General features: G+C 32.8%; 1 protein-coding gene across 1 annotated transcript; it reads right to left on the bottom strand.

The window, feature by feature from the left end:
• Positions 1–3,970: 3,970 nt before the first annotated feature.
• Positions 3,971–8,974, bottom strand: LOC149571414 (uncharacterized). The gene is made up of 2 exons (XM_089812937.1): positions 8,684–8,974; positions 3,971–5,082 (listed from the first exon to the last, which is right to left on the bottom strand). The coding sequence occupies exons 1-2, from the start codon at positions 8,953–8,955 to the stop codon at positions 4,230–4,232; spliced, it is 1,125 nt and encodes a 374-aa protein (XP_089669063.1). The 5' UTR covers positions 8,956–8,974; the 3' UTR covers positions 3,971–4,229.
• Between the last annotated feature and the right edge of the window lie 14,944 nt (positions 8,975–23,918).

Genomic DNA, 23,918 nt, shown 5'->3' with positions numbered 1-23,918 from the left:
GCTTAGTCTCTTGGATACAAAAAACATCAGGACTATGATCAACCACCAAGTTATGAATAGCCTTTTGTCTAGGGATGTTATTCAACCCCCTTACATTCCATGAGAGAATAATCATCATTGGGTAGAATTGGGAAAATGAGAATCCAAAGGTTTCACTGAACCAGACTCAATCAATATATCTCCTGTGAGTTTAATCTTGTCTTGGTTTGTTTTGCGCCCACTCTTTAGAGGGGGAGTAGAAGAAGCCCACTTAAAGGGTCGAGGCATCAACCCCAAGGGGAGAGGAGATCCCTTGCCCTTACCTGATGGTAGCACATCCTTAATCAAGTCAGCCAAAACAACATCATTATCCTCCAACACTGCAGGAGTCACCAGAGCCTCTGTCACAGGAGCTACAGGGACCTCACAGTTCTGATATACTACAACTTGGGATGCCCCACAAGCATCATTAGGAACAGATCTCTCATCTGGGAAAACTGGATCAGAAGAGATAGGAGGAATACCCTCCTCTAGAACCATACTATCCAGCACCTCAAAGCGGTTAAAACCTGAATCAGATAATCTTTCTTTCAAAGGCCTCTTTTGACCACATCCCTTAGCTCGAGGGCGAACAGGGGTAAATCCATCCTTATCCTACATTTGAGCCTTACCCTTACCTGTAGCATCTTGCGGATTCATCCCCTTGGTAGTATTAGCCATTTGAGATTGTCCTTTCCCTGTAGTATCTGCCAAACCACCAACATTGCCAGCTGTAGAACCATCCACTCCTTTGAAACTCGAGTTACGGGGGCACTGACGCTGTAAATGACCATACTCATGACAAATCCGGCAACGGGAAGGGAGGGATTCATAATCTAACTGCTGCACCCAAGAAGAATCCCCCAGACAAATTTCCAAAGAATCTGGTAATCGGTTATTCAAATTAATTTCAACACAAATTCTAGCATAAGAAATAACCTTTTTATCGAGGGATTGATGTGCAATCGCAGCCGGCTTCCCCAACAAAGTAGCAATTTGTCGAAGGATGTCTTCACACCAAAATTCCAAGGGAAGACGAGGCAAGCGAACCCAAACTGGCACTGTTGAAGAGAGATCCTCAGCAGAATTAAAACCTGAATGCCAAGGTTTGACAAATAACCCCACATGGTTGTAGAAATAAGGGCCTCCTTCAAAAACCCAATCACGATCAGACATGAAAGAGAATACAACAAAAAAATAACTATTCCCTGCCAACATAATCTCCATATCGCCTTCCACTTGCCATGAGCGGTGGATCCATGCCTCAAGAGCGGATAGGGAAATCCGGATTCCAAGAAATTTGCATATCAAAGCATGCTTGGTCCAATAATCAATGTCCTCCATTACAGCCGTTGGAGAAATAACCAGAACAGGGCGATCATGGCTACGCGGAAAACAACCATTAACTTTTTTCAGCTTGGAGCTCTCCCCTGAATAAAACGATTCAGATCGCATTGCATGCATAGTTGGAGAAGAACCATCTATTCTCACCAACGGAGAAGAAATCCCAGGCCCTGCCATGCAAACAATAAAACATCAATCCAAAATTGACTGCAAAAAATTTCCAAAAACACCGACGCAAATTATGTCCAGTAGCTAGCAATCCAAACAGAACAGAAAAAATAGTAAAGATCAAACACCAAGAACAGGCTAGGGGAAAAACCCTAGCCCAGCCGGCAGCCAACGCTTCTCTACATTCTCATACTCAATTTCCTACAGACTTAACGTTAGCAAGGAGAATATATATGACTAAGGTTGTGCTATCAACTACTCCATTCTATCCCCTACCAACCTTGGAAATTCCCAAAAACCCCAAAATCCAACTTTCCTAGTCAGCATGGGTCATGAATGCTGGACAAATTAAATCTACAAGTTAAGAACATACTAGCTGTGTGCCATAGGCGGATTACTTTAATGTTTGTGTCAACAGATGATGGAGTCAACATAAACTTCCAAGTTGCTTCTTTTCTTTGAAAATCATGCTTTGCATTTTTAACCAGACTATGTTGTGATGCTAACTAATTGACATGGCAAGTATACAAAATATCCCATTTGAATTATCCAATGACTACATCTTATTAAATCATCTTACATTGCTATAAGATGTTCTGAGTCGTTGATTCTGAACGGCAACTCGTCCCTCTCAAACTAAGAAGTCTTTGTCATTATACACTATACTTGGCTTAAGCATTCAGAGCATTCATAACCTCACGTGTAAACCAGTGATCTATTCATAATTAGGAGAGGGGAAAATACTTTTACGAATTTCTTAAAATTCTCCTCTAAAGAAGACTATCAAAATGAAAGAACGAACCACTTAGTAGACCGTGATAAAGATATTTAATTGATATGGAGGAGTGCGGCTGCTCCTCGTATTCTCAAGTTTCAGAGATGTATTGGAAAAGTTGGTTCGAAGTTACTAAATAGTTATATAAGGGGATATAGTATAACATGGTTCAAAGTTACTTCAACAAATAGTTCATAGAAGAAGATATTGAAGGTTTATATTGTCAGTTCTTCAATAATTAAATTAGTGTTCCCATGCCTACTATGATTCTTTGCTTATGTTGTCCAAATATATTATCATTCATACGTTTATAAAATAGACTAGACTATGATGCTCATGCCTCATCCTTTGACCATTGATTAGTTACAATTGACCCTACATTGCAATAATATACTTTTAGAGTTTGCATATTTCCTATATTCATTCTACCAAGGACGTCATTTATTCAACCATGTTGATAATTATCATTAGTGTGTATATTACATTGTACGATTGTATTATAAGGCTTGTAAAGTCTACCTGAAGGAAATAGATGAACCCCTCAATACAGCCTGAAAAGAATCAGTTGTTACAAAATGGCCAATATGAGGCTTTCATATATGAGATTAAGAAGAAATATTTAAATATAAGGCTCGTGAGTATAAAGCAATACGGGCTGTCATGAGGCCTTCAAGTGTTTTATGGAAGATATAACAACAGGCTTGATATATACAAATCCTGGAATTTCTGATTGTTTCTTCATAATATAAATATCTTCTTTTATATAGTGAAAATCAAAATAACTATAAGCAAGACAATTTATGTGATCTGCCACATGGATGTTTACAAAAACTATTGCTTAAATAACTTATGTGCCTGTTAGAAAATTGAAGTTGCTGGTGTCTTGAAAAATATGTAAAGTCTTTCTGTCATTGTATGGAAAAAGTCATTTTGTCATCTTTGGTTTTGCGGAGTTGTATGTGCTCTGTTTTCTGTCTGTCTGTTGGTGACAGCATTTTATAAAAAGGGTTTTATGTCTCTTCAAAATTTGTTTTATCTTATAATCAAAAACTTATATGTCCACTAAATCAGATATGTATTACATTAATTCAGTACTAAATAATATTCTCTGTTTCTAGATATAGAGATTTCATTTAACTTCATCTGATATTCGGAATGTCTAATAGATTCTGCTGGGGTTTAGTGAAGTGGTAGGTTCGAGCAATTACTCTACAGCAGTAGAGGTTCAAATCTGATACATAGCATTGTGCTTGGCTGGGTGTGCGGCCCCATTAGTCTTAAACATAAAACTCAGATGGCCATGGTTCTACTTTAGGTAACTTTGTTAGCATCACCAAGAGAATTCAACCTCAGGTAAATGTCACCCCCTTAGCTTCCATTATATGTTCGATCTCAGAATATTATTCTGCCAAAATTGCATATAGACTAATCCAACATGGAACCTGATGAAGAATATAACTAGTTAAAATAATAAAAAGTAAAAGCTTGAATCCTGCTCTTCAGACTATTTAAAAAGTTCAAGAGTATAAAATTGAAAGCCAACTTTAAACACCAATTTTTTGGACCTAAAACTGGTCAACACATGTATAGATAGAATACCCAAAAACTGATATTAACTGATATTCAATGAAGTGCTATAGAGGAGATGTAACAACTCAAAAGATCTTCAAGTGAACTCTGCTATCTTCCTTGATAGAAAAAGAGTTTCATACACATTTGAATTTCTTTGCCCTTCTTTATATTCAGCCATTTATGCAATACAGTGCTTTAAACACGTAAGTTTATAAAACTCGTAAGTAAACAACTTGATACACTTTCTAACCAGTCACCCGATACCACAGAGTGGCCTGGACTGGCAAAAATAATCTACTCTACAAAGTGAAAACCATTTCAAATTTATTACTAAGCATGTACGCATTGTATGCTACATTGAGGGCACTTTAGCTAAGCTATTTGTTTTTGTAAACTCCGATGGCATACAAACCAGTGCATTCTGTTTTAAATGCTGATCCATGCTCTGTTCCATGCTTGCTTGAACCATTTCTGTGAACAGCTTCCTAGCAGCTTCAGATCCTTTCTCTATATCATCGACATGATCATAGCCAATAGTCTCAAGTGTAATAGACGCTGAGTCAGTTTTGTTCAAGGAAGGAGCTTCTCGTAGAGCCTGTAGAAGGGCACGAGCCTTTTCCTGGGCTTTAGGTGTGCCCTGAATGATGAGCTCAAAAAGTCCTGGAATAACTCCCTCTTTAAGGATCGCTTCCCTATAATTGTACTTTTTACTTTCACACATTGTCAGAAGAGCTCCAACAGCATGTTCTCTGCTTTGCAAGGATCCATCTTCTATCACTTCCACAAGTGTAAGGATTCCTCCTTCCTCCTCCAGAATGCATGTCCTGCCTTCTTCCGAAGCTGATAGTGATTCTAGCAAAGCACTGATTTTTTCAGCAGCTCTGGAAGATTTTCTCCACTCTTTCAGCAATTCTATTAAAGCCGGCACGGGCTCGGTAGCAAGAATGACTGCTAAATTGTCTGGGTATGTCGAAAGATTGTAAAGTGCCATGACTGCATCTATCTTTCCTTGATGGGTACCTATGGTGAGTAATTCTACCAGAAGTTGTGTAGCTCCAGAAGATCCAATAATTGGCTTGTTGACAGAAGAGGCTGAAAGTGTCAGTATTGCTGCAGCAGCATGTTCCTTCAAGCGAGCATTTTTTGACTCCAAAAGATCTACAAGAAGCTCAATAGCCCCAGCCTTCCCTATGGCAATCTTATTCCTGTGCAGAGTGCATAAAAAGTTAGAAGATTTCCAAACCAAAAGAAATTCACAAACAAGCTGCAAAAAGAAACATGCACTCTTAAAACACTTCTTATCAACATTGTGAAAGCTATAGCTTATCCTATGCAAGATTTTCAAGAAATTGAGAATATAATTTACTATTCTCCTCAGGAGACCGAACAAGATATTTGAGACATTTCAAAATACTGGAAAAGAATGAAACATAAATCCTATCCAGCTCTTAAATGTATAAATTGCTGCAGAAGAAGCTATTACTACAAACAACCCTGCCCAGAGCAGTAGAGTTGCACTCGGGTGGGGTTTTAGCCATTTATCATTTTGTTAGTTAGATCCCTCACCCGGTACCAGCACCACCTCCAAGTTGCCCTACTATTCTAATGGGCAGGATGCCCAACTGCCTTCTCTAATGCCCACATTGGACATTCCAATTCTTTCTTCCAAATATCAATAAGGATTTCATAAGTAACAACCTTGTCATAGAATACAAGGCATTTAGAGGCGCAAATAGGTTGCAAGACTCCTGTTGCCTTTAATGATTAGAGGATCTTATAAATTTATATGTATAGAGAAAAGGCTCCAACTTTCTCTAGGTCATCGATTAAACTAAGCTGCTTTCATCTTCATGGACATTCAACAAAGCTAGTCCAAAAGATTCTCAAGTCACTAAGTTGCCCTAAAGTTTCTCCATTGTGGTTTCAATCAATTCGAGCGAGACTCGCTCAAACAGGCCAAACAGCTGTGAATATTCTGCTTTCACCAGCCAAATTGAACTTCCAAAGGACAATCAAACTTATAAATCACCCTAACTTGGCCAAAGAATTTTAGTCCATAGGTAATAAAGATCCAATTATTAAAAAAATCAATCCTGCCTATGTCTATCTAAAAGTAAAGCAATTAAGAAAATTATATAGTTCTGCTTTGTGACATTATAATAGCCTCAACATTGAAAGAATGATGTTAAAGATTTTGTTTTATATCATGAGAATGGATATGTTGGAAAAAATGAAAATCCTTTCCTTGTACCCAGAAATTCTTCTCACAAGCTTGATCCAAAAACTGCACAACACTAACTGGGAAGAATTGCTCTGGACTTGTACTAAGAGATTGGCACATTTGATGCTGTACAATTTTTATGCCACATGTCATACTTTCATAGAGAAAGAAATGGATTGCTCCATTGCCTACCGTGACTATGCATTGACATACTGAGATTACAATCACAATAGAGATTGCTTGCGGCACGTGAACATTTCCTAAAGAAACATTATTAACATCAAGGGAGACAAAAACACAGTGGATTGCTCCAGGTGACGAGGCTCGTTTCTTAGGAACAGCAAAATTATACAACTGAGGGCCTACCACACTATATTAAACTAGTGCTACTGTTGAGGATACAAACAATGTTGTCTAACTCAACCCCAAAAAGGACATACAAGGAATTTCTGAATATAGAAGAATACAAACAACACAATTTCACTCTTAATCAAGTGCAGAAAAAGGGGAAAAAAAACTTTTCATAAGCAGAGTAATGGCAACAGAAAATAGAAATGGTATGAAAAAGAGCAGGAAATCTTCTAGAGTTGCTTTAAAAAATCTTTTACAGCTACCTTCTAGAAAATCTCTAGCTGGAAGCATGGAATGCAGGATCTCTGGCCAACTATCTTGAACACTTTTGTTGATTGTCTAGCCAAGCACTTTCAAAATTGTCTAAGAGTGATTTGATTATAGAAAGAATTAACTTATAGACATATCAAGGAAAGATATTGCCAAAGAGAGAGGATTCCTATAAGAACAATGTCTTGTATGCCCTCCTCTACAGAAAAATTATGTCACAGACCTTCAAGTACTTTTAACCAATCCCTGACATATCATTTGGGCTCTTAACAGAAAAAATAAATTTTTTTGGACCATAAGTGAAAGTATTTTCATTTATTGAGGTTTAAAAGATTTATGTCTCACAGGAGATGCGCCTAAAGGATCAGTGAATACAATTCAGACCAAATAAATGATAACATCTGTGGATTACTCCAGGTGAAAGTTGAAACGACCCAAATCTTGAAAACAGTAAATTCCTGCAATGGAGAGATTCATTGTTGGGCATTCTCTGAATGAAACTAAATGATGATTTTGAAATCAGAGTTAAAAATAATTTCTTACAGCACAATGGAATATTTATTATCAGAAATGGGGTTAACTTTGAAAACTGTAGAGTTTGCAGACAACTGTTAATCAGAATTCTCCTAATACTTTCAAAACTTCATTAGTTCTAGAAATAAGTAACACAAAGAAATAGGGTTCAGTTAACATCAAAAAATATGCAAAACTAGAAGGGATCTGTAAAATCAAATTTGTCCTATAAATTACATTAACAACAGTGCAAAAGGAATAGCTTCAGATCTGCACAAATTTGCAAACATAAATTTGCAGCTACAAAGGAAAAGATACACTGATTCCAAATATCAACATTTCAGAGAAAAAAGCTTCAGGCTTAAAACTAAGCATCAACCTTCTCTATTCAGAAACACAATAGCTCTTTAAGACGTGCACATGTGCGTATAGACACACAAATGTGGCTCAATGCATTTCACTTCATAATTAGAGTCAAGAATTTGTAAACAATTTAGTTCCATGGATTCCTCTCACAGGCTCGAAGAGTTGAAACACCTTCTCAAACTTCTATTTGCATCTAGCCAAAATACCCAAACAGAAATTGGAGTATTTGCATGTTCACAAAAAATAACACTTCTGTGAACTCTTACGAATGAAAGCAGCACAAGCAAGACTACCACTCTGTAACTTATAGTTCTAATAAAATTTTATTCTTCCATGTAGGAGGCTAGATAAACATTAATAATTACAAGACTTGTTTTCATTCAATTGCAGCCTTGGGAGTTAAAAACGATTCATCAAACCAGACAGCACTCCAACTTCTCATTTTTGACAGCCAGATTGGGGTCATAAGTGCAGTTTCCAAACATCGACCCAAATAAATCCCACATATACCACAAAACAGATGAAAATCAATCCCCAAAACATCATACCTCAAATGGATAAGCCAAGCCAAAATCCTAACTAAATTTGATGAAACCAAGAGCCTTTGATCCTGAATTTAATGTTTTTTGCAACAGATCATGGATTCAATGAGAAGAAAAATGATTTTAATGATTGATCAAACCAGACATAATTCCAACTTCTAATTCTGGGCCAAATCAGAAGCTCCCAAACATACACAAATATCAATTCAATGTACACCATACCTCAGATGAAAAACAATCCTCTATACATCATACCTCAAATGAACAGGATCAGCCCAAATCCACACAAAAGTTGATGGAATGGAGAGCCTTTTGACCTCAATTAATGTTTCTTGCAGGTAGGCTGATCATGAATTCAAAAAACAAAAGTACTTTCGATGACTGATCAAGCCAGACTAAAAACAAACATACAAATCCTGATGAATCTTGATGGCATAGAGAGCCTCCAATTCGTAGTTCCTGAATTGTAATGTTTCTTGCAGGTGGGCAGATCATGAATTCAACCAAAAAAAAGGTATTATTAATGACAGAATCCCAACTTACTTCTCATTCTTTACAGCAAGGTTGAGAAGGGCCAAAAGAGCAGCTTCCTTGACCTCCATATTGGACGAACTGAGCATCTTAACAAGGGGCACAATCACACCCCCTGCCGCCAGCTTAGCTCTGCTTCTTGCAGATGTCTTGGTCATATTCCTGATCTCCTTAGCTGCACGAACTTTAACATCTTCTTCCCCGTGAAGAACAGCCCACACAATTCCCTCCACATTATTACTCATCTGTTTCCTCTGATCATCCCCAGTATCATTACTCGCCATTACAAAGCCCAATCAAAACAAATTACAACTACCCGAAAAACCAAATTATATACAGATATTTCAGCCCTAACTGCACCCACAAATTTACATTGCCATTATTGCGCCAAATAAACTGTCGGTTGAAATTGTGAATCCGTTTTTAGGCTAGGCGAAAGATGCAGCCAGTCATTCCCCATCGTCCGTTCTAACGAATGACTTTGCTGGGTCGTTATTCCCCGCCGACAGCAGGAATCTGTGCTATGCTTTCTTTACTTTCACTCCTCTGCAAAAATCCACGTTTGACGGTTCCGTCGACTGGCAGAAATCGACATTTGCGGCAACCACTCTACGCCTTGGATTGTCGCCCCAGACGGAATCTGATGTCTCTTTTTAACCACGGTTAACATTGGTTTGGGTTTGGCTGGGTTGAGTTAGGTTAAGTGTGGTATGAATGTTCCTTTGATTTGACTCAACTTCTTAGATTGTGTTCTACACTACAATTATTGGAATTTTGGGGGTGGATTCTTCCTTCATGGGCTTGCTTGCCTCTTAATTTGTGGGGACTAATTTTGGCCACTCACATTGTCTCATTTGGTCTTCAAGGTTATAAAATAAAATCTTCATTTTTTAAAATTCCTTTTTAAAATCAATATCATTATCATGGATAAATTCTTTCATAGATTGTTTCCTAGATTGCTGAAGATTGGGAATTTATTATTATTATTTTTATTGGATTTTGTCTCTAGATTGGGGAGAGGCCAATCTAATGTCTAGATAGTGAGTGATTTAAGAAATATGTGTACTTCAATTAAAGGGGTGTGTGAACTGATAATTTCTTGTATATAATAAATAAATTTAAAATAATGTGGTATTTCAAAATTTAATTTATTTATATTGTCTTCTCAAATATATTTTGATGTTTATATAGACATTTCTAGTGATTTGGCACATGAATCACTTTGCTTGAGATTTGACTTGAGAAGGAATTGAGTAGAAGTTTAGGTTTGTACATTTAAGAAATATGAGTGACATAAAAAAGTATCACCTTGTTTTTTATTATTATTATTATTAATTATATATATATATATATATATATGAATTTTTAATTAAATTATATTGTAGATATTTTACATATAATAATAAAAGATGTATAATGATATAATATTTGAATATATATTTTTGATTAATGAGAAAAATAGTTCTATATCAAAGAAATCCTTCACTTGAGACAAATGTTGCACAAAGAAACTATAATACAACCAAAAACTAGAGAACTCCACCTCAACCACCCCCAACCAAAATTCATTAAGATTTTCCTTTAGTCTTGCTTGTACTTAAAATATATGTGAGTGATAGTTTGATGTATGCATTTATAAAAATATTATTTAATGCAAGTTTATAAAGATATCAATATTTAAATTATAATTTAATGTATGTATATAAAAACATTAGTATAATTTTAAAATGTAAGCTTTCATTTGCCTTGTTTTGAGTTGAGCTTGTTGACCAAATTGAGTGGTAGATTATACTTGTAGATTTATTTCTTAATATAGTTGAGATCTTTCAATTAAAATATGTTAATATAGATATATTAGATATTTTTAAATTTTTTTGTCAAAAGTGGAGAACCACTATATAATATATTAAATAACTAGTTCAAAAGAGCTCCTATAAGAAAGAGCTAGAAAGAAAACTCTCATTTGTTACTCAATACATAATATTTTACATTTATATATATATTGTAAATATTTAAATATAAAAATTTAGATTAATAGAATCTCTTAAGATTAAAATTAATTTATTTTACTTTTAATTATATCTAATACATACAAAGATTAAAAAATAAAAATTCTTATATTTATTTTTAAAATAGATATAGCATATCTTTTTTATAGTATTCTTCATGAAAATGTCATGTTTGAAATTAATATTAGTATTTTAGAAATGGTTATCAAGTCTAATGTAAGTATTTTGGAATTATAAAATATATAAAGATATATTATAAGTTACTATCTTTTGAAAGATGTGAAAAGATATTATTTAAAAATATGTAAGTTATAATTTAATGAAGTGTATACAGATTGTGTATGTTAATTATATTTAATGCAAGTATGTAAAGATATTATTTGTTGATATTTTGAATATATTAATTTAAATTTAATTAATATTTTTTATCCAAGAGACCTTTCTCTAGACTCTTTCTTCCTCATTCTCCTTGTGAGTTGGCCTCTAAATAGGATCACAATTAACATAATTGATAAAAATTATCCATCCTTGATCTAATATTTATCAAAATAATTATAATTAATATTTTTCTTTATAAGTATAAAATTATTTGATTTTAAACAATTATTGTATAGAGTGTGATAAAGCATTATCATGTACTTTTTTCAAGTATCTAACTATTATACATATGTTAATTTACTATAATCTAAATTATGTTAATTTAATATAATTTAAAATATGTTAATTTACTATGAGTCTTATAAATATGTTAATTTAAAATATTATTATAATTTATTCTAAATTATGTAGAGATTTTTAAATTAAAATTTATAAAATATTTTTTTAACTTAGCTAATAATAAAATAGGAGATTGTTTTTAAACTATATTTAATTTAATTTTATATGTATATTAAGATTATAATTTTGTCGAAAGTTAGACAAGAGCCTATAACACAATGGTAACTTGTGAGCCTCTTATGTGGGAGGTCTTGGATTCAAATTTGCTTAACACATAATTAAATAATTACAACAAATAACAATAATGAACCTAGGCTTTGGTCGTTTACCAATTAAATTTATAAAAAAAAATTGGTTGAAGGATATTTTGCTTTGGCATTTATAATTTTATTCGAAAACATAGAGAACTTGTGTCATAGTTTTGTTTTACTAATTTTTAAGATATTAAATAAATAAATAAATCTCTATATCTTTAATTTAAAACTATTTATTCAAATTTATCATTTTATTTTTCATTTAAATACTAATTTTAATATCTATTTTAATTACTCTATGTGTGCATAGACATACAAAGCTATCTTTTTCACATAGTTTTATTTCATTTAAAATTTTCAAGGCTAATAACTCTAGGGCAAAAATGGCTCCCTTTCAAGCTAAGGAAGAGAATTATATGAAATCAAGAAAGGAATTTATTATTTTTATTCTAGCTTTTGTTATGTAGGTGCAAATAGAATGCTACTAGGCAAGGGAGTAGGCATGGCCTCCAAGCTTAAGCACATAGCAATCGATTAGAAAAGGGAGTTAAATCTAGTTTAGAGAGAGAAATGGAAGGTTTGAGAAATATATTAGAGATAGAAGGACAATAACGAAGGTAGTCAACAAAGGTTGGTTAGGATCAAGGTCCTTGTTAATCCATTGGATGGCCTTTCTTTTGTAGCAAATTGCCTTGAGAATAGAGTCTATTTTGTCTAATAGAGTGTTCATCTATAACTTAGGAAGAAGATACCACATTTTTGGCACCAACAATTTTTAGGTAAGGTAAGCATCAAGTCTCTCCTAGATTTTCATTTCCTATTTGTATGTGTCTCTAAAGAGCTGCAAGATGAGATCTTGCTTAGACAACATTTTTCCTTTGAAGGGTTTAGTTTTTGCACTTTGGAGTAGGAAGTAAAGTTTGATCCTTTGAAGTATCACTTTAGGAAAACCTTGGTCTAGATTAGGCTCATCAATATTCCCTTGTAATTCATTAGGATGTTAAGTCTTTAAGGGTTTTAAGGAAAGCCCTAGGCACCTTTAGGTGTGTATGTAAGGATTTCATAAATACAAAAGCGTTCATTGGCTAAGATATGTGTGGAAAATGATTAGGAGGCAAAGTTTTCTAATGAGGTGAAGATTATTTTCAAGAATGGGCGATGATTTCAAAACATTGTAGTAGACAGACAAGATCTTGGCATTCTAAGGGGAAAATAGTGCGATCTCAAAAGTGTATGTATTGTTGTCCAATTCCAAGGATCGTGTTTTAGACCAAGAGAACTCTAGAAGAAGATTTTTAATCAGTTGAGGGATGGTTTAAGCCAACTATAAAAGAGACAAAGAATTGATCCTCAAGTATGAGGAGGCAATCTTAAGGTAATTTGACTGACAGTCTAGAGGACATTTTCAAGGAATTTGTGACCTCACTCATCTCCTCAACAATGATGGATCCAACTTGAGGGAATATAAATTATTTATGCAATTGCATTTATGGGTCAAGATTGTGTATAAGTTTTTTAACCATCAATATTTTGGATCATACTCCATGATCCATCATCAAGATGAGAGAGTGTAAGAATTTATTCAAAATATTCCAATTGTGTAATATAGGCCCAAAATAGAATGTTGAATTATATTTTCTTGGATGCATGAATTAAGGTAACACTCTTTTAGAAACACCTTGTAAAGTGTTATTTCTAGATGGCTTCCCCACATACTTTTCAAAAATATTAGAAAACAATGGGCAAAAAAATTATAAATGATGATGATGCCTTTTGGACCTTAAGCTACCTTCTCAAATTGGTTAACATTGCTTTCATAACTATTATTTGTGAGAAGGAAATGTTGGATTTTTTTTTTATGATTTCAAGACCATATCCCTTTCTAATACCATCTATAAGGTGATCATGACCAAAGCTATGAGGAATCAATTAAAGAGAATCCTTACTAATATCATCTCATATGAACTAACTAGATTTTTCTTTGGGTCTATCCTTGATGGTGTAATGATTGTCCAAGAATCCACTCATTCTATCTAGATTTATTAAAATAAAAGGATGCATATCAAGCTAGATATCAATAAAGCATTATTAGCATATGTGTTATCCTTGTTGTCCCCCTATATCTAAAATGATGTGTTGAGGTCATTGATGATGGAGAATATTTAGAATATTTGATAGAGATGGTGTTGTTATTATGGTATAGTGTACAATGGTTAGTACTATGGATGGAGAGAAAATTGAATGAAAGAAGCTGCACATATGAAGGAATGAACATTTTCAATATGGAAGGAGATATGATTGTTGATATGGAAGGATTCAATAGAGATGTTTTAAGGTGAGATAACAATATGTTTATTCTAGAACACTCTAGCCTTTAGAGATTAGATGAAGTGAAAATTTGAAGAATTTTTTGTTATAGACAGTTCAAAGAAATGTTCCACATTCATAGACATTAAAGAATTTGGTCTAGCATCTTTAACAAAAGATGAAGAGAGTCAAGAGTAACTAAAAATATTGTGGATTTTTCTTCATGCAAAAGGGAAATATAGGTATTGGTTCATAAACAATGGCTTTTCACATCATATGATTAATGATAAAATAAAATTCATTTTAAAATTTGGGATGGTGGATCTATCAAATTTGGTGGTGAAATTTTTTCTCTAATATGTGGTAAAAGAACCATAACTTTTGATTAAAAAAACAATATTGAATATGTACTCTATGTCAAGGGTTTGAGACAAAACCACTTCTCCAAGTGCTCACTCATTTTGTTCATGTTTTGTTCCTATGACATTCTTATATTTAGGCCTAGGGAGTAATTCCCATGTATTCTTATTTTCAATATTCTCAAGTTCTTCCTTCATAGAATTTATCCAAGATTAATATTTGTATGATTTATCATTACTCTTAGGTTCAATCTGTGAAATTTTTTAAAAAATCATCTCTTGCCTTTCTTCTTGTCAATACTCCTTTGATTGCATCGCCAATAATCTAGATAATCATCAAGGTGGTTTCTAGAAACATGCTTACATGTTCCTTGTTCTTCTCTAGGTTCCTCAATCTAAACTTGAATTCCATCATCAATATCAAAGAATAAGCCTTACTCTTAGTTGAATATCCAAGAAATCTACCTTCATCACTTCTAGGATCAAACTTTCCTATTTCATCATCCATTTTGATATAACATTTTTTTCCAATTTTTTTGAAATATTTAATAGTAGGTGTATGAAAAAACCAAAGTTCATAATGTGACTTACCTATTCCTTGTCTAATCTAAACTCTATTCATGGTGTATATTTTAGTATCAAGTGCTTCTCTCTAATGTACATGTGATACCTTTCCTTCAAACAACATCGGTCTTGCTTCCTTACTAACTTATCTATTTCTTCTTTCTGCTACTCCATTATGTTGTAGTGTTTTAGGTGTTGAAGTTTATCTAAGAATACCATAATCCTCACAATATGCATTGATTGTTAGAATTTAAGCATTTTATCCTTATTTTAGATTCATTCTCAACGTTTTCCTTCAATGTCTTAAATCAAATTCTTTAGATTTTTCTCTTAAGAAAGAAACTCATGTTATTTTAGTAAAGTCGTCAATGAAAAGAATGAAGCACCTTCACCATAGAATTTTCTTGTCTTAGCAGGTCTACATAAATCTCCGTGAACAATCTCCAACTTCTTTGAAGAAGCAAATGCTTTTCTCTAAAATGTGCTTCTTTTCTATTATTCCATCACACACTCCTTCCACATCATGTTAGAAGGTTGAACAATCTTAGGTACATCTTGGTAATGTAGAAGAGTTCTTGCAAATTATTTATCTTGATAGATATGTTACAATGACTATCTTTGTCAAGTTGGCAACCACTTTTTTTTAATTCTAATTGTAATTAGAACTTATGAAAGCCTTGCGGTTATTTCCATTATCATTTTGTTTATTGGTATTTTTTTAAAGATTAAATTTCATTAGCTTTGCATGTATTTTCTTGGTTTTTTTATTTGTTTATTTGTGTATTTGGTAAGTCCCTCAATTCTTTAAATGTGACCTTTTCCTTAGATGATAAGGTCTAGGGGCATCTATTTTGCCAAATATGAATTGGATTCTCACCCTACCTCATCGGTAATTATTTATTTGAATATAAGTCTTCATATTTGTATGGAATCTTTTCTCTTAGCCCTCATCTCTTTTAGTTTGTCTTTTTCAACAACGAAATTTTTCTAGCTTCTTGTCCCTACTTTTTAAAATTGGAAATTAGCAAACTATTCTAAAATTAGAAACATTAACCTACCTTGTTTTTCCCCTCATGTAGACTATTTTTGAGTAGATATTTTGATCTCTTATTTGATGTTTTGGAGTATATATTTGTTTTGTTATACCTATAAATATACTCTTGCTACCCAATTATCCTTGCAGTAGGATGACATATGCCTAAAAATTCAAGAGTATTTTCTCTTGTGGTTAGGCTTCATATTTGAGATTATATAGCTTCTTGAGGTTTCATAAGATTTTATTTTCACTATTTTATGCTATTACTAGTAGTTTGTAGAAATGTGTTGCATGACAAGCATGATTTTGTTGTGATAGTTTTGTATGATTCATTTTTAATTCAATGATTAGATTTTATTTGTGATAAATTTGTGGTGATTGCAATTTATTTAAAGAAATAATGCCAATCTCTCTCACATTTAAATAAATTTTAGTAGTGATAGTAGTTTGCATAAGGAAACAATGGATGACTTTCTCATATTGAGTTCATCTATATGATGATGAGATCAAAATGGCTTTTCTATTTGACTATAGATTTTGACATTTTACAATTTTTTGCATGTTTTCATCATAGATATTTATATGTGCAATAGTATAATTTTTTTATGAACTTTGTTGTTCATTTGGTTGAGATATTCTTGTTGGAAGCATGAATGTTGATGATACTTCTATGAGGGAGTATTGTAGAAACATGATTAGATCATTGTAATGATGATATGTTACATTCATGATGATGTTTGTAATTGATGTCAACATAACAATTTTTTCTAGTATCTGACAAAAGAACAACTAAAAGATCAAGTTGGTAAGGACAGATTGTTGAGTACTATCAATAGTGAGGTTAAAAGGAGATACTACTAAGTGTCTAGTATATGTAGCTTGTAACGCCCCACCAAGGGATCCAAAAGAATTAACCTAAAGTTTTACTAAGTTTGCTAAACATTTTTTTTTTAAAAGTAAGAAAGTATAACATACACATCAAACACATAGTAGCGGAAGCAATAACATGTAATCATCAACAAACATACATAACAGGTTACATTCCTTAAGGATCCCAAGACGTTGAGTCACATTTAAATTTAATCTAATCCTAAGTCTAACAACTACCACATCTACATGAAAGAATAATCGAAAAGTCCAATGTCCATATAATATACATTTATTTCAAATGCCTCTTGGCAAATTAATTTAGAATGCTCAATCATCCACTGTACATGTCACAAGGTATGAAAGGCTTAAAAGAATATACATGTGTAAAAATAGAAATGCATCAACCTCCACGAATCCATGATACAAAGTAAGTAAAATAAATGAAACTAATAACATACATGATACATCCATCCATCATAAAAGATATAAAAATCTAACATACTAGAATAAAGCATAAGTAAACAACATCATCTAAATATGATAAACAAGCATACCAAGAAGCTCCAGCCACGGTGACTATGGACGGATCTCAATGATAAGAGTGAAAAAAGCACTACCACTCGACCACGTAGAACCTAAATGGTCCACTCCCACCGCGCTGAGGAGATAGTCTCAAGTCCCAAATAGGATATCAAATCACATAGCACAAGTACTCTCTAAGTTCAGGAATCCTAAAAGTATACTAAATCAAAGGTTCCAACACAAAGATTGACATCTAGACCCAGAGGCACCACAAAGACACGTAGGAAACCTACTATGCAAGCAGGAAAGTGTCATTGCAAAAGTCACGTAGAAGTTACCCGAGAAATCCCTTAGGAATCCTAGGTCCCTAGTGATCCCTGCAGCCACTAGTATCCTCTCGAACTGATGAGGCATACTATGGAGTGCAAGGTCGCAACCAAGCGTTCTCTCTACCCCATCCTAGTCTATACTAGCACTCAAGGCATGGGAGAGAACATACAATTATCTTGTTAGGTTCATTTTTCTCTCATTTAGTGTAAATGTTTTCACTTATTAAAACAACTTACAATGGGTTTACATTAGTAGCCTCTTAGGGCCCCGACCCTCATTGCAAGCCACTTCCCAACACTATACATAGATAACCTACCCTAGGCTCATGAAATCACAAATCAAAGAATCATAATAAAATCACCTCAGCCCTATACAAGCGACTAGAAATCATCAAATGTTAATCATAATAATAACAACAGTTCTCTATCAGCAACTGAAGACATCAATGATCAATCACAATATCCAATGGTTCTCCAACGAGCAACCAACAAGTATCCCAATAATAGATCACAATATTGATCGAAGACTCCAAAAAGGTCAAGTCAAGCATGTCACAACATGACATCATTAAGAGCATAGCAAAACACTTCAGTCCCATCAAGACGACTGGAAAGCAACCCAAGTATAACTAATCGATGACTCAAAAATGGTTAAGTCAAGTAACTCAAAAACATACACCTTACCTTCACACAAGGAAACTGGAAAGCAATAACAATCAGTAAATACAACATATCATAGAGCACTCCATCACATTACCATGGTTGGGTTAAGAAAGATCGAGACCAAATCATCATAACATCACATTCACAAACCTCGAGCCTCTGGTAACAACCTAAACTGGCCAACACTAGGACAAACCTCAAAACATAAACATCATAATCTCATAGTTCATAGTAAAGTTCCAACTTCCATTTTAGTGTGAGTTTTCGAATTTAAAGAGGTGCAGTTTTGAATCCTTATAGTTTAACCAATTTTCTAAAATGATCTAAAGACATGTTACTTATCAAAATAAATAAGTAGTTCAAATCTAAACAATATTATTAAAATAATATTAGGATAAATTTATAAATTTTTTATTTAACTATATTTATCATTAACTAAATTTAATTAAACTAACTTTTAATTAAATTAATTAATAATTATCAAACTAAATACTTGTATTACAATTTCAACAAATATCAATTATTAATAATTAATAAAATTATCAATAATTTTATTAATTAAAAATAAGTTATATTTAAATGCAAAACTATTTAAATAATAATAAAGTTTACATTAAAAAATTGGTTAATAAAATATTATTAAATAATATCAAATTTAATACTAAAATCTATTAATAATATTAAACTTATTAATAATTATTATTAATTAAAAAATGATATTTAAAAATTAATAAATATATAAAATAACTATTAACAAATTTTAGTAATTTAAAATGATCATAATTAAAAAATACTATGCGACCTGCATTTATAGCCCGTGCGGCTTATTTAATATAGCTGCCAGCTGCAGGCCATTTGCGGCTGCAACAGCAGTACATAGTACTACTGCTACTGCCGCAGTCTGTACTGCGGTCAGCGTAGCATATGATGTCGCAAAAAGATACGTGGGGGGGGGGGGGGGGTGAAACCCCCTCCCCAATATATATATATATATATATATATATATTTTTTAAAAAAAAAATTTTTAATAATTGTTTTTTAATTTAAAACATTAAAACACTTTTCATCCCCCAAAGATGTGTAAAAAGATATATATTTTATTTAATTGTTTTAAACTTTATTTTTAATAAAATACATTCCCACAACAATCTCCCTTTTACAAATAACTTTAGATATATATATATATATATATATATATATATATATATATATATATATATATATATGATAGAGAAAACACTATCAACTATTCTAATTTTTAATCTAAAATTTTCATTTTCAAAATCAAACCCTTCTCGTTTAAATCCTATGTATACAGAAGTTAATTGACAAGCATCTGATAAATTCCAATATTGAAATGTTTAAACATTCATCATAGAGAATTCAAGTCTACAATCCATAGACACGAAGAAGACATGAAATAGGAAAATTGCGTAAAGAATCAGCGATCAAACACAAGACCCTACCTGATCCTGATGCTAATACGAAATCCTCAAAAAACTATGAGAGAATTCGCTCCCCTTCAATAACTTTTCTCTAAAAAACTTTCTTAGAATTCTCCTTTTGAAATTCGTTGCCAAAAGATGTCTCCCAAAAATTTCTGTCTCCAAAATTTCCCCGTCCCTCAAAAATGAACCCCAAAGTTGTGATAAGGAGTTTTCTCCTCAAATCGGGGCACTAATTGTGCATTCACCTGAGAGGACTCCTTGCTCACCAGACTCAAACTCCAAATTAACTTTATTAATCTTTGCTTTACCTTTTAATGCACCTTAAATGAATTATTAAATAACTTTATTTAATTTTCCACTTGACTTCTATTTTTAATTAATTAATTACTTTAATCTCATGTGCACTTTATGAAATTAAAATAACATTATTATATTCACATGTTTAATCTTTTTAATTAATTCCTTTTATTTTAATCTTATGCATATATCATGCGAACTAAAATCTTTTATTAAATAATTATATTCTCACTTTTTAAATTATTTTAGAAACTTAATTGATAGAATATTTATTAACTCAATTAATAATAATATTTAGCATTTATTTAAAAATGAACTCTAAATATATTATTATTAAATTGAATAAATATCATCACTTTCTAAATTTATACTATAACTTTTATCTCCAAATTTAATTCTTTTATTTAATTAATTTCTCGATTAATTAAATATTAAAAATATCATATTAATTTTTCATTAAATAAAGTCATTAATTAATCTTTTTAATTAGACTTAATTAATAGAAAATACACCAAGGACTCATAAAACAACATACTAAAACCCATAATAGAAAAACACATACTAAATCAAACTAAAGGGTTATAATCATGAATTAATGTCATTCGACGCATTCAGAGGGTACTCAACTTAGATACTTGTCCTAATTATCAATTAGGACAAATGGCTAAAAGGGTTTAGGATTTGGACTTAAGGTTTATCTCCCCTCTCTTACCATTGAGATAATGCGATAGGGTACGCTCATCCTGGCAATTCAGGGAAGTCGATACCCAGTACCTGCAACCTGCATAAAATCCACGCATGTACAAACACAATATTCTAAGCTAAACAAGCAATGGCAGGAAGTGATGCATCGTGTAGATTTCGACTAGCAGGTGACTATGACTCCCTTCCTTAACTACATCAGAAACACCATACATAAAGAAAACAAACACGCGCACCATACACATGCAGTATGGGGTAAGTATCCATAAGAAACACATATTATAATCCATCTAACTAATCATCATCGATAACTAAAAATACTGAATAATCATCATACATACATGAAATATAGAGTACTAAGTAATCTCACTATATAATAAACTGAATGTAAAACAATATCCGATAATCTTAAAACAATACTACTAATCATCAAACATAAAACTGGCCTAAAAGAGTTTGGCAATGAAAGTAAAATGTGAACTAGGGGTAGGCACTACATAGCTAATTTTGGAAGCATAAGATATTAAGTCTGGAAGAAGTTATGCAAGTTTCAGTGAAGATTGTTATGAGATAGAGTTTACAGAAGCATGTTCTAGTAAACTTGTTATATCTCTTAGTAGAGTTGTTATTCTGAGAAGCTTGAGTTAAAGATGCGAAGAAGATATTTTGGAGATGATGTAGGTAAGCTCAATCATCATAATGTTACATGTACAAATTTAGCTATTCAAGTTACAAGGCAAAAGATTAATGTTATCACTAAGTGTAACATGTTCTTAATAAGGTCCTATAATAATTAATTGAGAATGTGTGACAACCAACTTAGGGAATTATTTTATGGTTTCGATATAAAGGAAGGACATTTTCTTTTATCATGGAAGGGAGATAGAAATGATTGTAAGCAGTGCCAAGAGAAGAATGTGAAGATAAGTAGAGCAGAGAAAAGGTGAAGGAAACTTCATTGCCGAGGTTTTATTGTGTGATCCAAAGTTTGATATTTGGGTCTAAGGTTCATGACCTGGTCTACAAGGTCTAATTGTGATTGGTCTGATTGATGGGACATAGGAAAGAAGTTAAAGTATAGTACAGATAATTATTCTACAAGGAATAGTTGAGAGATGAGTTGGATGGTGAGCTCAGTGGTCTTGCCCCAGAAGTTGTTTGGACAGCGGGTCCTTCTATCTTCCACAACTCCTAACAGGGTTGGCACAACTCCTAACATGGTTGGAAACTCCTAATAGGGATTCAAAGTCTCCTAACAGGGACTCATTTGTACTAAATGTTATAATATACTCCTAACAGTTTCCATCCTCTAACAAGGAATATTTATATTAGTACATCATTTTGTGGGCACCATTCCCACTGGGGTTTTCCCTCTGATCAAGGGTTTCCCTAGTTAACATATTTGGTGTAATTATATATGTGCATCTTGTTATGGTTTTTGTTTACTGTGATTGAATGGTTAAGATTATTTAAGGTTGATAAATTTTTTAATTATTGGATAACTGATTCACCCCCTCCCTCTCAGTTATCTTGGTGGACTATTGTTTGTAACAATTGGTATTAGAGCATCAGGTCCTTGAAGAATAAGCTTAACAGATTTGGGAGATCAAAGGCAAGTTATTTTAGAAAAGATAGTCTTGAGTCTGATGGAGGAAATTTCGATAAGATGGAGCTTCTTGGTAAGAAATCAAAATTGTGTACATATTTGAGCACCGAGTTTTTGGATAGAGGCACGAGTAAAGATAGATTGAGATTAGAAGAAGACATGAAGATTAAGGAAGGTATTGATCTCCTCATAAAAAGGGAGCTAGAAGGTATGGAAGATTTTGCTTTTTGGACATGTAATTAGTTTTGGTCATTTTTCATCTACATTCCCTAAGAGAATAAGGAAAACTAGAAAGAGTTCACTTTCTGATGAAGATGAAGAATTTAAACCAAGTATGGAAAGATTCTTCAATGACTGTGATGTTGAAGATAATGAGCCTAAATTGGTTAATGAAGAGAAAGTAGTAGAAGAGATAGCTTTGGTAACTATTGTTGATCCAAAGGATAACCATGAAAATGTGGAAGTTATCATTAGCAATGATTTGCGGAATGGGAATCAAATTGAAGAGAAAAGATTCAATCCTAGAGCAAAGGAAAAAGTTGAGTTGAAGACTCCTGAATAGAATGGGATTACTAAAAGAAGGAACAAGATGAATGAACAAGGTGAAGTTGTAAGGAAAAAAGATAGATTTGTTTGTAAAGGTTAGTCACAACAAGAAGGAATAGACTATGAAGAAACCTATGCAAGCAATAAGGTTATTCTTAGCTTATGCAACAAATAAGAAATTCAAAGTCTATTAGATGGATGTTAAGTCAACATTTCTGAATGGAGAACTTGAAGAAGAGGTATACATAGAACAATCTAAAGATTTTCCTATAACAGATGACAAGGACATAGTATGAAGATTGAAGAAAGCATTGTATGGCTTGAAGCAAACACCCATAACTTGGTATGCGAGGTTGGACAAACATTTAACAAAATTTGGATTTAGCAAAGGTATGGCAAACAATAATCTATATTGGAAAGAAATGGATGATGGATTGATGATTTTGGTGATATTTGTTGATGACATCATATTTGGAGGAAATGATGATGAAAGTGATAAGTTTGTAGAAGAAATGAAGAAGGAACTTGAAATGAGCATGATAGGAGAGATGAAATATTTCCTTGGATTACAAATTGTGTAGGAGAATCTTTATTTCTCAAACTAAGTATTTGAAAGATCTACTGAAAAGGTTTGGTTTGGAAATATATAAACCCGTTGGAACACCTATGGTAATTGGACACAAGTTATCTACAAAGAATGAGATACCTATGGTTAAGTACAAGAAGTACATATCTATGATTGGAGGATTGCAATATCTGACTCAAACAAGGTTGGATTTAGCAAATGCAGTTAAAATTGTTACAAGATTTCAATTTGATCCCAGAGAAGCACATTATGCACCAGTCAAAAGGATATTTAGATACCTGAAAGGAACACCAGAGTTTGGATTGTGGTATAACAGATCTAATGATTTTACTTTATATGCTTATACTGATGTTGATTGGGTAGGCAGTATGGATGATAGAAAGAGCACCATTGGTGGAGCCTTCTTTCTTGGAGGAAGATTGGTTTCTTGGC

Source organism: Cupressus sempervirens, chromosome 2 (assembly GCF_028749045.1).
Source record: "Cupressus sempervirens isolate cs-2001-9-10 chromosome 2, ASM2874904v1, whole genome shotgun sequence".
Classification (NCBI taxonomy): Eukaryota; Viridiplantae; Streptophyta; class Pinopsida; order Cupressales; family Cupressaceae; genus Cupressus; species Cupressus sempervirens.
The sequence above is the reverse complement of the archived record's forward strand: the minus strand, read 5'-3'. Positions and strand labels throughout refer to the sequence as shown.